The 15,189-nt window shown below is 42.2% G+C and overlaps 1 protein-coding gene across 1 annotated transcript; it reads right to left on the reverse strand.

Moving 5' to 3' along the window:
- Positions 1-371: 371 nt before the first annotated feature.
- Positions 372-14,892, reverse strand: DDX42 (DEAD (Asp-Glu-Ala-Asp) box helicase 42; the record flags this gene model as incomplete). Its single annotated transcript, XM_008937647.1, has 16 exons — positions 14,667-14,892; positions 13,667-13,817; positions 13,034-13,095; positions 11,964-12,000; positions 10,371-10,520; positions 10,006-10,110; positions 9,296-9,415; positions 8,163-8,339; positions 7,508-7,636; positions 6,548-6,647; positions 5,798-5,845; positions 5,157-5,254; positions 3,571-3,847; positions 2,640-2,866; positions 1,256-1,366; positions 372-473 (listed from the first exon to the last, which is right to left on the reverse strand). Coding segments are annotated over exons 1-16 (2,115 nt in total), but the record flags the coding sequence as incomplete, so codon positions are not given.
- Between the last annotated feature and the right edge of the window lie 297 nt (positions 14,893-15,189).

Below are 15,189 nucleotides of genomic sequence, written 5' to 3' on the forward strand. Positions count from 1 at the left end.
GAAAGAGAGCAAAGAGACAGCAGAAACCAAAGTAAATTTGGCAAATTAACTTTGTGCAAACACATTCAGCCTGGTGTGCATACTCATCGGACCCCTTCGGAGCCCAACGCTCAGTGTGTGCTCCAAGTGGAGGAGATGTGGCCATAATGACCACTCAGCCTCCCTGAAATAGAAATTATGGAATTGTTTTGGTTCAAAGAGATCTTGAAGATCACCAAGTCCAACCGTTAACCCAGCACTGCCAGGACACCACTAAATCAACAGGGTTTCTGTACTTTGAGGGGAGAAAAAAACAACTGTTTTGAATCATCAGTAGCAAAATTCTTCGTTTCCTCTTGATTAGAGGTTGGAGCAGAAGTGATGGAACCAACCTGAAAAGCTGCTTTCATTGCTGTGAGCCTGTCCCCCATCGCCCCCGTGGACGGCTTGTACGCCTCGTAGTTACTCATCACACTGTTGTTGTTGCCACGGTCCTGTGCAAAAAGACAAAGGACAACTGGAGAGATTTACCCAACACAGACACTCAGTTCAAGCATTCTCCAAATCCATCTTGATCCTGCACTCAGGAAGTACCCCTACTAAGGATGGCAGACTTCTGGCGTGCTGACCAGCAGAACTATTTGCCCCGTGACATTGAGGATGACAGGAAAGCAAAGATGCTTTAATTCTTTGTGACTCACTAGTCCACAGCAGAGCCACGTTTCCTGGCTCCTTGCAGTACAAGCAAAAGGCCATCAAATGGAGATTTTCAGAGGTCGCAGCCAAGACAAAGGGTGAACAAGGCTTCAGCTGGGGCTTTTGGAAAGCTGCTGAACATGGTGTGTTTTCAACGTGTCTACAGCTCAGCTCTGTCCCCATACGTGTTGGCAAGGAGCTGTTTTCCTAACCTGGATGTACCTTGGGAAGCATTCCCAATGCTGCAAGACTTCTTGCTGCCAAGAATCAGGCTTTCCAAGTAATGTATTAGCATTTATTTTGCATTGACAGTCTATTTTGGGAAGAATCTCCAAACCTTTGGGATAACTCTGACCAAAGAAGGTGGCTCTTAACAAGAGGAGAACAGAACAGCACACGACAGTCTCACCTGAGATATTTCTGATACTAACCTCTGGAAGATTCTGAGCTATGAAGACCTTTGAAAGCAGAGGCTATAATCCAGTACTAAGAAGACTTGTTTTTTAAATTAAAGAGTAGACAATACTAAGTTTAGAAGTTCCAAAGATCTGTGAAGAACTTCTTCAGTGTCTCTACTTACTGCATTTTCTGACCCCAGGCCAGGACGTTCACGGTACCCTAAGCCACCACCACCAATATTCAGCTTCTTGCCTTTTCCTCCTTTGAAACGTGATTTCCTGAACCACGGGTTCTGCACAAGAGAGGGACAAATGCTTCTCAATACAGGGAATAAGAAGCTTCATAAATGCAAGTAACAAGGCTCAGAAAAGAGGATTTTGAGAATTTCAAAATTAAAACAGAAATACACCATTTCCCACTCGACGAGGCAGCTGCTGCAGGGGGAAAGATGTGACAGTGCTGCTTTGAAACCAAGCTGCAGCCAGTTCTGTCACAAGGGTCTGAAGCTTTTGTTACAAATGCTTTTTATGAAAACTAATTTTATGCCCTGAACTTTCACCTGTGTTAAACTTTGGGGGGTATGCATTCTGGTAATCCCAGGAATAAATGCCATTTTTAATGCCATTCACTTGGGAGCTCTGCATCTTCTCATGCTTGGGTTTTATTGATGTAGCCACTGCCTGGCTAAGGAGAAATGAGGTTCTGTCAGCAAAACTTCCTGCAAGAAGCAGGCCAGGAAAGAGTAGTTCAACCAGACCTCCTGCTACCAGGCTTTTAAATAGTGGTTGGCTGCACCTCTTTTTAAGTCCCAAAATTTCTTTGAATTTGAAGAAGCCAGCAAGCCAAGCTGTTCAGCTTCTGCACCCCCTCTCAACAGCAGCCTGTGGAGCTCTCCTTACAAATTCCATCCCTTCTGAAAATGCTGCCTCTGTACCTCAGAAAAAATGTTTACTTGGCACCGAAGCCACAAGCATGATAATCCACCTCTGAATTTGAGAAGTACCAAAAAAGCCTTTGCTCTCTTGTAGCTACACAGGCAGCAAAAGACAAGAACTTAAAAGAGCTGACGAGTAGTGGCCCAAGCACAACAGCTTCAGCTTTCTGTCATACCTATATATAGCCAGCCTGCCAGACAGCACTGCTGGGCAGGTACAATGATCCACTGACACCTGTTCCACAGAGTGAAGGTCCATGTAATCATTTTCTAGATTACCCTTCAACTGAGCTGCATTTCCCAGCTGCCTGCCGTAAATGTGTATCGAAAATCTGATTGTAATGAGGTCCTGGAGCTGGAGTGCTCTGCTGCCATCAGCCAGATTACAGCTCCTCATTTCCCAGGCAGTGGCTGACCCCAGAATAGATTACATACAACATCCAAAATCCTCATGGGTTCTTTCAAAGGCCATGAAAATCACTAGAAAACTACTAGTACTTAAAAAGAGTAGAGAGCACCAAAAGGTCACTGCTAACATGTGATGGAGCCAGAAACAGGCCCCTGAGCTCCTCATTTTGTGCCGATCACAGAAGGAACCTTCCTCTGCTCCTGGAATTTTGCCTGTTCGTACCTGCATTGCTAGATCCAACAGCTCTTTGGAAACATGTTGATTGGCACCTTCCAGATTTCTGACCAGATCACCAGCGAAGTTGCTGTCTTTGGGAGTCAGCAGGGTGTAGGCAACCCCCTTCTCGCCCGCACGGCCGGTGCGCCCGATCCTGTGGGTGTGTGTGTCTATGTCCCGAGCCACGTCGTAATTGATGACAGTCTTGATGGAAGGGATGTCTAACCCACGAGCTGTAAGAGAGCAAGGCAGCAGGCAGTGTGACCAGCCCAGACTGACACACAGCAATCCCATTCAGACGGCTTCATCCTGCTCCAGCACAGGACCGGAGCTTCCACAGGAACACGCCCCGGTTCAGAGGCTCCCCTCTGAGCCTCAGGGTTCACCCCTCCACAGGCTGCAACTCCTAAGTGCAGCAGTATCTAACAGTGGTGGGAGTTACACCAGTCCCCAAGTTCACAGGATTGACCAGGGAAGGTGTCTTAAGGGTCTCTTCCAACCTAAAGGATTCTATGATTCTAAGAGGTCTCTTTAAAGGGCTGGTTTTCCAAAGAAGAGAGCAGGCTTTATTAAAGGACACTGAAATTCACTCTTTCTTCAGCTCAGCTTCTGGGTGCAAAAGCTGTTCTAGAGAAGGTTTCAAGTGTGTCTTTCTCCTCTTCATTTAACATGTCAGCTGACTAAGAAATAGCAACCTACTTCCTTAAGAAATGGCCTATTTTATTTCTGTATATTAAAAAACATCTCTTAGACTGTACTTTAAATATCATTAGAAGATTTGAAAACCCTTTGCTAACACTGTACTTCTGAAAAACATCTGGAATACAGCACCCAGCAGGTGCAGAAGCCAACCTTGTTGCCCTCCACTGAAAGGTCTTGGCTATTCTGCTGATGTCCACAACTTGTAGGAGCTACTGTTTCTTAGAACATCACATACCTGCCACGTCAGTAGCCACCAGTATTGGGATTGCCTTTTTCTTAAATTCTGAAATGACTTTATTCCTCTCACTCTGGTCCATGTCACCATGAAGCAGCCCCAGATTATGATCCTCCTGCTTGAGGTTATTGGCCAGCTCTTCTGCATTTGCCTTCTTGGTGACAAAGAGGAGAACACTCCCAGAAGATGTGAACTCCACGAGGCGTCGAGTCAGCCAGTTCCATTTGCTGGGGCCAGAGGGGAAAATCTCCACAATTTGAGTAACATCTTCATTGGCCTAAGGGGAGAAATAAGAGAAGGAATAATTCAGGATGGAAGTGACAGGACGGCAACCAAACATACAGCACAATAAAATGAGGAGTTTTAAACTAGGTGTGAGAATAAAAAGTGGAGAAGCAGTGGACCTAAATTCTCCTGTAAGAGAGGTTTCAGCTCTTGTTGGACTGCTGACCACTTCATTTTGACAGGGCAAATAGGGCAGGGGTTAAATGAGCCACTCTGCTAAACTCAAGAGAGGCAGAGTGCAGACTCTGACGTGATGCAGTTTAGCACCCTGCTGATCTAAAGATGGGTACTTGCAATTTAGATGTTCTTGCAACAGATGCTGTTAGCACCTAAAATAGACTGTGCAGAGCAGGGGCTGAGAGGATGCTCCTCAGTAAAAGTTACTCCTGCACTCCCATGAGCTGTGACTTGGCCTCAGAGTCAGCAAGAGGGGAGGTATGAACAGGCTCCCTGTACACTGTGCATTGCAAGTAAGAAAAGTGCAGTGGAGCTCACAACACTGTCTGGAAGTTTCCCTGAAAGATTCAGTTTTACACATTTAAATATTAATTATTTCAAGGATGATGTTCTCCTACTAAAATAATTTAGATCAAAGAATAGAAACCATGTGGTTAAGCTAGGAAAGCTGCTTCTTTTCTGAAGTGATGTTTAGGAAAAAACATTTTCCCGCAAAGGGGCTTCAGGTACCATCCATTTTTTGTTATAAAGGGATACTTCACACTCCTGATTGAAAAAAAAAAAATCTAAAATGTAGAGAACTGGTTAAAAGAAGAATGTTCTGAAGGCATCTTGGGAAAGTTCTCAGTTTTCATATATTATAAGTTTCTTCACAGCAAGTGCAGCCTGCCCACGTCATTAGTTTATTACCAAATCCTGTGTCTGCTGAGTTCAGCTGCTGCTGTCAAGCAAGTACAGAACCAACACTGCCCCGTAAACAAGCTGAAAGACATCAGTCTAATTTTCAAATCCTTCACTGCAAAAGCTGTAATTTATGTATAGTTTTGAGACAAAATAAAAGGATATACCCATTGATTCAGCCTAGTAAAAGGAAAAAAAAAAAATCAGTCACTGCATTACTGATGTTTCACTCCTTGATGAAACCTCTCATCACTATATTTGGTGGCAGAAAGAAAGCTCAGTAAAACAAGATTAAAAAGCCCACAAAACTTCACTCATTTTAGTTAAGCACAAAGTATTTACTCTTAAATACAATGATGACTACTGCAGTTTAACTTAAATCTCTGACAACAGAAGCAGAATGGTTCATTTTTCTGGTTGTCTCAGGAGAAATGTGGCATTACCTCTCCAATGTCTCCCTGCACAACTCGAATTGGGTCGATCAGAATGTCTCGGGCCAGCTTCTCAATCTTCTTACGGAAAGTGGCACTGAACAGGAGGGCTAGAACAAAACACAGCATTTGCCTTCCCTGAAAAATCAACTTTCACAATTGTGAAAACAAGGCACAGATGTGAATGGAACCTGTGTGACTGTACTAGACATCAGTGGTCTGAGGCTAAACTCTGTTTTACTGGTTTGAATGAAAATTATCCATCATGCTGCTAGAACACCTCAAAGTGGACCCACATTTCATGGCATCTGAAATAAGAAGCTGCTAACATGTGGCACTGCTGTGAACTTTGTTTCATGGCAGCTTAGAATGCAGGATCTCAAGGCATATGAACCTCAATTCAGCCAATCATCCTTTCCCTGAGTGAAGTCTGTGGAGGGATTAGAGATGGATGGACGGCACCCACACCTCACAAGTGCTCCCTCCCAGCTGCCCACATGGAGAACAACACCAGTGGACTTTTGCAAAAGTCTTGTTGTGTGGCTATGTGGAGAATGAGCAACCCAAGCTCTGTTCCAGATTCTTCACTTGCAGCCCAGCACACAGCCTCCTTTGACTCTCAGGAGTTTATCCAGAAACACTCCTCTACTTACTCTGTCTGTCAGGACGTACGTGGCTTGCGATTGATCTGACCTGGTATTCTGGAAAGGAGATGGAGAATGTTCTAATCAACAGTGTATGGTCATTATTTAGTAGAATAACTCAAAATACAACTTCATAGTTTCATTTAACAAATAACCATAGAGTGAATGAGTGCCTCTCACTGAGCATTTAATTCTGCTGTGACTTTTAGGTGCTCTTTGCTCCACAGGGGAAGTTCCTTTGCTGTACAAAGAAACTTTTGGAAGTTCCTTTAGAACAAAATTCCCTAAGCAAAGATCCCAACTCAATCTGTGTGTAAACCTGAACATCTTACAAGTGTCTCCTCACCTCTGCACTATTATAGTACTTTCAAATCTTTGTTATGCCCCATGATTCTTGAATAGAAATTAAAAATCATCCAGATCTGAATGACCCACAACCTCTTACAATGAAGTAGAAAGTTCTTTTAACACCACTAGCTGTACACACACAAGCAAAGCATAGAAGAGATTTGCCCAGAAGTTATGCAGCAACTCTAAAATAAAAACTGGGGTTTTTGGACTTTGACATCAAAAGGACTTCACTGATCTCTTATTAGACTTTTAAATGAGAGTTTTGTCTATAAAATATTTGCCTAATGTATTTTCAAGTCTATGAAGGTACAGAGGTTATAAACAGTCCTGCTAAGCTGGAAACTGGACACCACTGCTTTCCAAAACAGTGACATTGTAATGTCAGAGTAATACCAGTTCATTACATACCAAACCCCATGTCAAACATTCGGTCAGCTTCATCAAACACAAGGTAAGTGACTCTTTGAAGGTTTGTAGCTTTCTTTTTCACATGATCAATCAAACGACCCTATTAAAAAAAAAAAAGCCAGCCAAGTTTTTAGAACATTTTAGAAAAAGTTAACATGTGCAACCTTCAAGTACTTTAACTCCTTTTTATCCTCATCAGAGACTTGCACAGGAAACATCTCAAGGCTTCAGTCTAGAAGTGTCAATATTCAAGCCACAGAAACAGATTCCCAAAACTCTCATCAACTATGCTTGACAAGCTGAATTTTAGGACTTTTTTTTTCAAGCTTAACAGTGCTGCCATCCTAAAATGCCCCATTCTTCATTACAATTATATTTCAAATGTGAACTGGCTTTTTAACCCCACAATTTTTGGCAAAGGAGTTCTTCCTACTTTGTTTTCTTGCCTGGAACCTCAATAAATAGCCACAATAAAAGTTCCTCCAACCATTAGCTGCTCAGCTTTGCCTAAGTTTGTAACTAGTTTTTACAGTAAGCAAAGCCAGTTGACAATGGTGCTCACTTACATCACCAGTTCAGCATCAACACCCATTCTGATTCAAAGTTCCAGCCCTCCAGTATTAGTGCCACAGGCTCTATGGTGATTCAGGAAAAGGATTCTCAAGTTTGGGATGTTCTGGGAATTTTCTTCATGAATTTAAGTCTCAGCAATCAGAAGCTGGTATCTCACACTACTGACACTGATTCAAGCAGATCTTGCTTGCTACCCTCTCATCTATTGCAGGGCATACCTAATCTCTCTTGGAAGAATAACAATCCCAGCATATTTGCTCTCAACATCTGATAACCTGCGGGTAACCTACATTTTGGTGATCAGAGAACGTAATAAGGGTATGAAAAATCTGTCTCAGCTTCAGTTAAGCAACCAAAAAAGGGTACTGTGTGCACAGAGGTACTTACTGGTGTGCAGACAACTATCTCTGCCCCCTCCTGCAGGGCCTTGGCTTGCTCCCACATGCTGCCCCCTCCGTACACGGCTACGGAGCGCAGGTTATAGGCCTTCCCAAAGCGCTTGCACTCCGAGTGGATCTGGGGATTTGAAACCAAGCACATCACAGCTCACGTCAGACAGACCTGAGAAAACACACCTACCCTGGAAACAGAGTCCAGCTCCTGAAATCCACTTTTCAGTGTGCAACTGAGTGAAATTATTCAGAAATCCTCAGGGCTGAATATTTCAATACCTGTGGATAATTCCCAGTAATTTGGGAAACTTATTTAGGCATTCGACAATAATTTAACCTGCAGGCTCTAACCTTTTGCACATACAATTTCTGGTAATGCAGCCACAGTGTACTTAATAGCTAGAAGTAATACAGGAGCACTGTGCAAAAATTTACACTTTCAGGTTTGTCATGATCCTTCACCAAAAAGAGGTGCAGGGGAGAACGGAGAGCTGACATCAGAGGCACACTATGAACACACTGAGAAGTTTCTTCAAATAGTTTACTGAGGTTCTCTGATAACTTCTGCCCAGGATTTTGTCCTTTTCTGTACAAAGAGGCACACCTATGCCTCTTTTCTGAGTATGACACACTGCTGACTGCACACTCACCTGCTGGCAGAGCTCTCTGGTCGGGCAGACGATCACTGCGATGGGACCATCCCCTGGTTCCAGCTCCTTCTGATCCATGATGTGAATCAGCATCGGCCAGATGAAAGCTGCTGTTTTTCCACTTCCAGTCTTAGCTATCCCAATCATGTCTCTGCCACTCAGTGCCACTGGAACACCCTAAAAATAAGGAGATTCTAAACCCATATTATGCCTACCTCAGCATATTCTTGTGCTAGATATTATGTGGAAACTCAGCTAACAAGAGGAAAGCACATTACAGAGGACTCACAGCTAACACACATTGATGCTTACAGAGTTCTTTTGCCAAGCTCAGCTCTGAATTAGTTTAAGGGCTGGAAGAAATTACTGTGTTATGACTGCTGGTGTCCTACATGAAATCAATGTTTGGGTACAGTGCAACACCCCAAGAATACAGTTAGATGTACACAACCACATCTTGTCTGACTCTAAGAAAGCTAAAACCAAATTCCCTGAGCCTATTCTTTCTGTAATCACTTGGAGTGCACAAGTCCTCACCTCACCCCTACTGCTGCTGTGAGAACCCCCCAACTGCAGCTTTTTACAAGCAGTATGGACTAAGGTCATCCCTTGGGCACAGCACCATGGCATCCTTCATACTCCAAGAACAGCGTCTGATGTGGTGTGGTTATAATAACATTATTGATCTTCTTAATTACTTGTGGTAATCAATCTAAATATGCAGTATGAACCCTTTTGCCTGCATGGCTCTCCAGGGAATGACCAGTTAAATAGTCCAGCTCACAGGGCATTTGTTCTAACTGCCAAAATTAATACAATTTCTAAAATAACATAATAAAAAAACCTCCCTTTCATACATTTGTATAAGAGATGTCACTTGCTCTTCAGTCATCACCAAGAGACAAATGAAGAAAAGAATATGGATATGTTTACAGTGGTGATTTAACAAGACAAAAAGTGGCTAAACTTCTGTTTAAAAAAATATCAAAGCTATTTTCCTAGAAAATAAATTATTCTTCTCTATGACATCTCTACGTAGCAAACCAGAATTGTGTACATCCTTATATGGCCTAGGGACCTTTGCATGTGTTCTGTCAGCTCTCTTTAGATGTCAGAGAAGTACCAGCACTCACCTGACATTGTATAGGAGTGGGCTGAGTATACTCTGATCTCCTAATTTGATGCATAAGTTGCTCATCAAACCCAAAATGAGCAAAACTACTGCCAGGCCTCGGAGGAGCAGCACCAGACACCTTAGAAAGAGAAACATATCTTTGTTCATGAAGAGTAAGAGAAAAATGAAGAGTAAATAGTATAAAAATGAAAAATGGAGTCTCTCTGCCTCTGAAAATGGACTTTTTTGAATAGACTTAAGTTTAACTAGGTGCAAATTCCAGATGTGTTGTGTAAATAACACTTTCAGGTTTAAAAATGTAGATAAATTGTTGATCAACATAAGCTACTAAACATCACGTTGACCTCCTCATATTACTCATCTTCTTCCTCATTTAATTCCCTTCATAGAAAGTCACATGTCACAAATAGCAAAAAAAATAATTCTTGCATATATTTCCAGTTTCAATTCCTAGCTCTGGAGTTCTTTAAGTCCAAGTGCATCCATGCAACTGGCAATCATTGGTGCCCACCTGGAAAAATCCAGAGAACACTCTGAAAATCTGCTAAGGTAAAATCAAGCTCCCTTAAATCAAAGTGACTGAAGGTGTCCAAGATCCTTGGTATCCAAAAGCTGGTGTTTCCTGTGAAAATCTTCATTAAAACTATTAAGACAGTCCAAAAAAAAATGAGAGGAAAAAGATGCTAAGATTTTTTGTGAGCAGCTTACCCTGAGATTTAGCTTATGACGTAACTCCACCACTTGCTGTGGGGTGAGACTGGTGATCTCCTCATGCTCATCATAGAAATTCTTCTCAAACGGTGGATATTCAATCTGCAAGGGAAATTACTCAGTTAGTCCAGCACTCCAGAGCCTCTCTGTGGACTTAGTTTTGGAAGGGAAAGCTCCTTTTTGTCTAAAGTTCTTAACTGTCTGCAAGAACATTTGAACATGAAGCCATTTCAAGGATCTTTAGCACGACTCATGTGGGAGAGCACTAAAATACTACAAGGACAGAAGCATATTTCAATCTGCTTTGTAGCTCCTGCTTTCTAGAATGCCTCAGAACAGAATGGAATAAACTTCCTTCCTACCTCTGAGTGGTCTATAGGTGGTAGAGGATCAATGATTTTTTTGGATGGTGCAATTGGGTTCCCATCACTATCATACTCCAGGTTATCCTCTTCCTCTTCTTGGACCACACCAGCAGTGGGGTTTTCAGCCATGTAGCGAAAATAAGCTTCCTGCAGCAAAACACATCAGTAAAATCACATCCAATGGGACTCAAAAGTACTACTACCTTTATTTAAATGAAGTATGTGCTAGATGGTGGTTTGCTTTCACTCCCACCATTGAGGAAAAAAAGCCACGATCACTAGAATTGATTCTTCTAATACCAACAGTTACGTCCAGAAAAAGGACAATAAGTACAAACGAAGAAAACAACTACAGTGTCAGACCACAAAATGCTTTCAAAAAACAAACTTCTCTTACATGTTTACTTAACAACTCCTTCTACCAAGGCTTGTTGAATTAAGAGTAGAAGAATCTATTCTTACTTCCACATGAACAAAGTGCAAGTGCTGCAGGTTTTTAAACAGAGAACACAATGTTACTAAGTACAATGCTTATATTGTTTTTAAACACACTATGCTAAAGATAGTTTCTCCACTTCCCCTAGCTAGTCTCTAAGAAAAGAAAATACATCTATTTTTCATTGAGTCAACAGCAAACGGGAAAGAAACTAATTCAGAAGAGTCCTTCAACACAAGCCCAATTTAGAAGTCACTGTCACATCCATCCTTGCAGCTCACAAAGATGTACGTGTCTCACAGAACCTCCCTGGCATGCCAAGACATTCTCAGGGAGAAAACACCAGTCTCACCTGACTTCCAAACAAATATTTAAGATCAGATTTTTAAAGTAAGGTTCAGTTACAAACAGAAATATATACTCATGGCTTGTCTGCATGGCAGATGATCACTTGGCCATGTCCACGTACGACACACCTGAACCAGAACTGTCTCCAAGTGTAGGTCACCTCTGCTCAAATGTTAGCACAGCTACACTCAGCAAACTGGAAGCAAAGCCCTAGAGGCCAGACAACCCTTCCATGCTCCCAGTTACTGCGAGTAGCACAGTAGTTATTAACTGCAACTCAGTAGCAAGGTACATTTTGAAATTAAGTCTTTCCTCTTTGTTTATTATTTGTCAACAGAGATGATTATAATCCTCAATCAGAACTGGAGCTCCTCTGAACATAAAGAGCAAAAAGCCTGATTCTTGCCCTTAATAGCCATGAAATTTTACTGCAAATAGCCTCCACAATTTAACAGCCTCTCACTGGTGCTCCATGTCAGTTCATTCTGCCAATTTCAGATTTGATGAGACCCTCAGGTACTGAAAAAATCACACAGGAAGTTCAAATCGACTGAAAAAAAGATCTTCTTAAATGGAGTAAAAAAGAATGAAATTATCTCCTAATATTCTTCTTTTTTTTTTAGTGAAACACCTAGAAGGGTAGAGACAGCAGGATGACCACTAGAGCTGCCTGCTGAGTTGTCCAGACACTGCGCATGGTACTGGAGTTTTGTACCTAGTAGTTATATACTTGGGGAGGGAAGTTAGAAAAAGAAACAAGACAACGACAAAAAAAAAGAAGATAGAAAGACTGCATAGGAACTCACTTGGTCATCTTCCTCTTCAATGTCATCTCGAATACCCCTGGAAAAACAAGCGGAGAAAAAAAACTTCCCTGCAAGTGTTCCACATACTCAGCTCCATACCTTCACTCGATTAGTGCTGAGCTCCATATCTGGTGGAAGACACAACACTAACAACTGGGTAACATTCATAATCCCAACCCATGGAGTGTTCATATTTTGTGCCAACAGCAACCCTGCAAGGATTTCTTTTTACGTCTATTAACGGACTGAAAGATTAGGGTTCCATCTTCCCAGCAGGAGCCACAGCAAAGATCATCCTGGTCTAAGCTCTCGATGCTACGGAAGTCCCAGAACTGAAGCGGAATATGAGCCAGGAAGAGCAAATCCAGTTCAGAACTTCCCCAGGTGGTGATTTGGATCCGGTGTTCTGTTTCAGGACCATGTATAATCTGATCAACCCCATGCAATACAAGTTCTACCAATGTATCTGACATTTACATCAAGAATCAACAGCAGAATTACTTTCCTTGGTAAAAAACAGATACATAAGCTGCAAAACCTTAACCTGTTTTTAAACTCCAAATTTAGTATCCCAACTGCCATGTGCTACCTAAATAAAGCAGCTTTACAGGGACTGTCTTAAAACCCAGTTCAAGTTTGGAACAATCTCCAGTGCTACAGGTACAGCAGCACCAAGCTATTTTGCTCACGAAAGTGCAATTTTGAACTAAACCACCCTTATCACCACAAGGATGTGGAAAGAAGAAAAACTATTCAGTCTGATCTGGAAGGTGGTGGCAGCACAACATGCTGCCCTAGTTTGCATGCCCTAGAAAGGCTTCTGGTGAGAGATAACTCTCAGTGTTGTTACACTTCACTGTAGAATGCCACAATGGATTCTTCCCTCCTATTAATTCAATTTTTACTGCAAAGAACTTTCCCCATGGGGGATATCATGTGCTGGTTAATGTTGTTTTACTAAGTATATACTATATTCCCTACAGAACAACCATCATCAACAAAATGCATCAGAATTCTCTTAGCATGACACAAGACACAGGCAGGCACAGGAATTACAAAAGAGAACCTACTTGACATTCTTTTTTTCTTTGTCTTTATCTTCAAGTCTCTTCATGTCTCGAGCAGCTTGATCCTAACAGGTCATAAAATTATGACATGTTAAAAAAAAAAATGAGATGATAAAACTTGGAAGGGAAAACTGTTCCTACATTCACATTTCCAGACTATCATGCCACAAAGACAACACTTTTTGGGCTAAACTTTCTTTTGTTCCACATCCTAGTATGCTAAATAAAATTTCCCAACACCTTTGAAGTTTATATGCTGTGTAATTGTGGCAACGTTGTTGAAAAAAATGCATTCTCTGTACTTCTCCTGAAAACAATGTGAAATATCCAGCTAATAACAGAACTGTAGCTAAGGAACAGCTTGTGATAAATACAAATCTCTTCAATTCAGGTAGTGCAAGATGCACAAACCCTTCATTTCTTATTCAGAGACACACAAAGCTCTTTGACATGCTCAAAACAGGTAAGTGGTTAAGCTACTGTAAATCATATCTGCCCTCTCTGCACCTAATCCATCTCAGAAACTAAGTGACATTCTGAGTACAGCTGCCAAAGCCAGGAGTGACATTTGCTGCTCCTGACTGGAGAGCAGTGTGGCCACATGAATTGGTAAACGTTTCACAAGCTGGGTCTTGCCTCCACTTCAGCCATGAACGCCTCCAGAGGATCGTCGTCGCTGTCAGAGTCTGCTGATTTGGAATGAAACTGCTGGCGAGTGGGGGAATTCTCTGCAGGAATGTATGGCAGCTCGACATTGCTGGAATCCTCCTCTTCATCCTCAAAGTACCTGAAAAGAAACAAACCATGGGCCAGTCAGCACACAGTCTACAGCTGTCTTGCATGGTTTCAGAGTTGAGACAAGTTTCCCCCACAGAAATCGATAATAAAAGTCAAGACATACAATGGAAAAGATCCTGAGATTTATGTGTTTCTCTACAATTATTCATACTGTAAGATAAAAGTTGTGGTAGGGAAAACGGATGTTATGAAACTTATCTTGAGTGGCTCTCCCAGGCTGGTGAATATAGGATGCTTTTCTGACGTTCCCTCTAAAAGCATTTATGCAACTAATAGAAGGGTTAGTAAAGAAATGTGGAGTTGAAAGTTTCCTTGTGCAAGAGACACCCAAATTTATCCTGCTTGGCTCCAATTCTGAAAACGCTGCCTCAGGCAAAGCCTTGTTCAGAGCACAGCATGAAGAAGACTGAGCTGAGTGAGGCTCAGCTGAGAGATGTTCTCAGGGAACATCAGGAAAGCTAGAGGAGGAGAGCTCTTCACTGGCTGCTGTAGTATCTCACAGGCTTTAAAACTGATTTAAACGCAAGGGGATATTATCATCCTCATTTTACAGATGATGGGCTGGGACCCAGAGAAAGAGTCAATAATCAGTCCAGGGTGACACCAAAAGTCTGCTGCAGAGCAGTGACAGGAGCTCCTGCATGGGACTAGCTCAGTTTCTCTTGACACTGTCACCATAAAGCTCCTGGGGTTCTGTGACACCAGTGCTAGGGTATTAATCCTCAAGCAGGCTTTTCATAACTAAACCCCATAAATGTCACAGACACTTCCCTGACCTTGGGAACTCTGAAACACTAACACCTAGGGCTCGATAAACACAAGCAATAACCCTACTTACGCGTTCTCTTCATCAAAATTTGCTCGCTTTGACCCAATTTTGTAGAAAGAAGGCAGCTGAGGAGGTCCCGACTTCGCGAATGCAGCAGAAGAACCGGCTGTTCCAAACGCACTGTGAGACTGCTGAGAGAGCTTAGGCTCCTCTTTTTTTCCTGGTGTGATGGCAAATCCACCAAAACCGAAGCCTCTCTTAGTACCAGGTCCACCTTTATTCCAATTCATGATGCCCCCAATGTATCTGCTAAAATCACAAGAGACAAATTAAAGCTTTAGAGGCTTTGGCAACATGACTGACAGGGGTTCGACCTGTTTCAAAACAGGATTTGGGCTTTGTTCTTGTAAACATGAACATACCCACAGCTCAAAAAAAAAGAATAAACCAAAGAGGTTGTGTTCCAAAACAGACTGTGTCCACCAGTACCACCTGAGCTCCTGAAGATGTTGTCTGTCTTGTCTGTTTTGCAATCTCAAGCAAACAAATCCAAGGCCAGAACTTGGACCCATCAGGAAGAACAGGAGATGAA

Source organism: Merops nubicus, unplaced genomic scaffold, assembly GCF_000691845.1.
Source record: "Merops nubicus isolate BGI_N331 unplaced genomic scaffold, ASM69184v1 scaffold35923, whole genome shotgun sequence".
NCBI classification, from domain to species: Eukaryota; Metazoa; Chordata; class Aves; order Coraciiformes; family Meropidae; genus Merops; species Merops nubicus.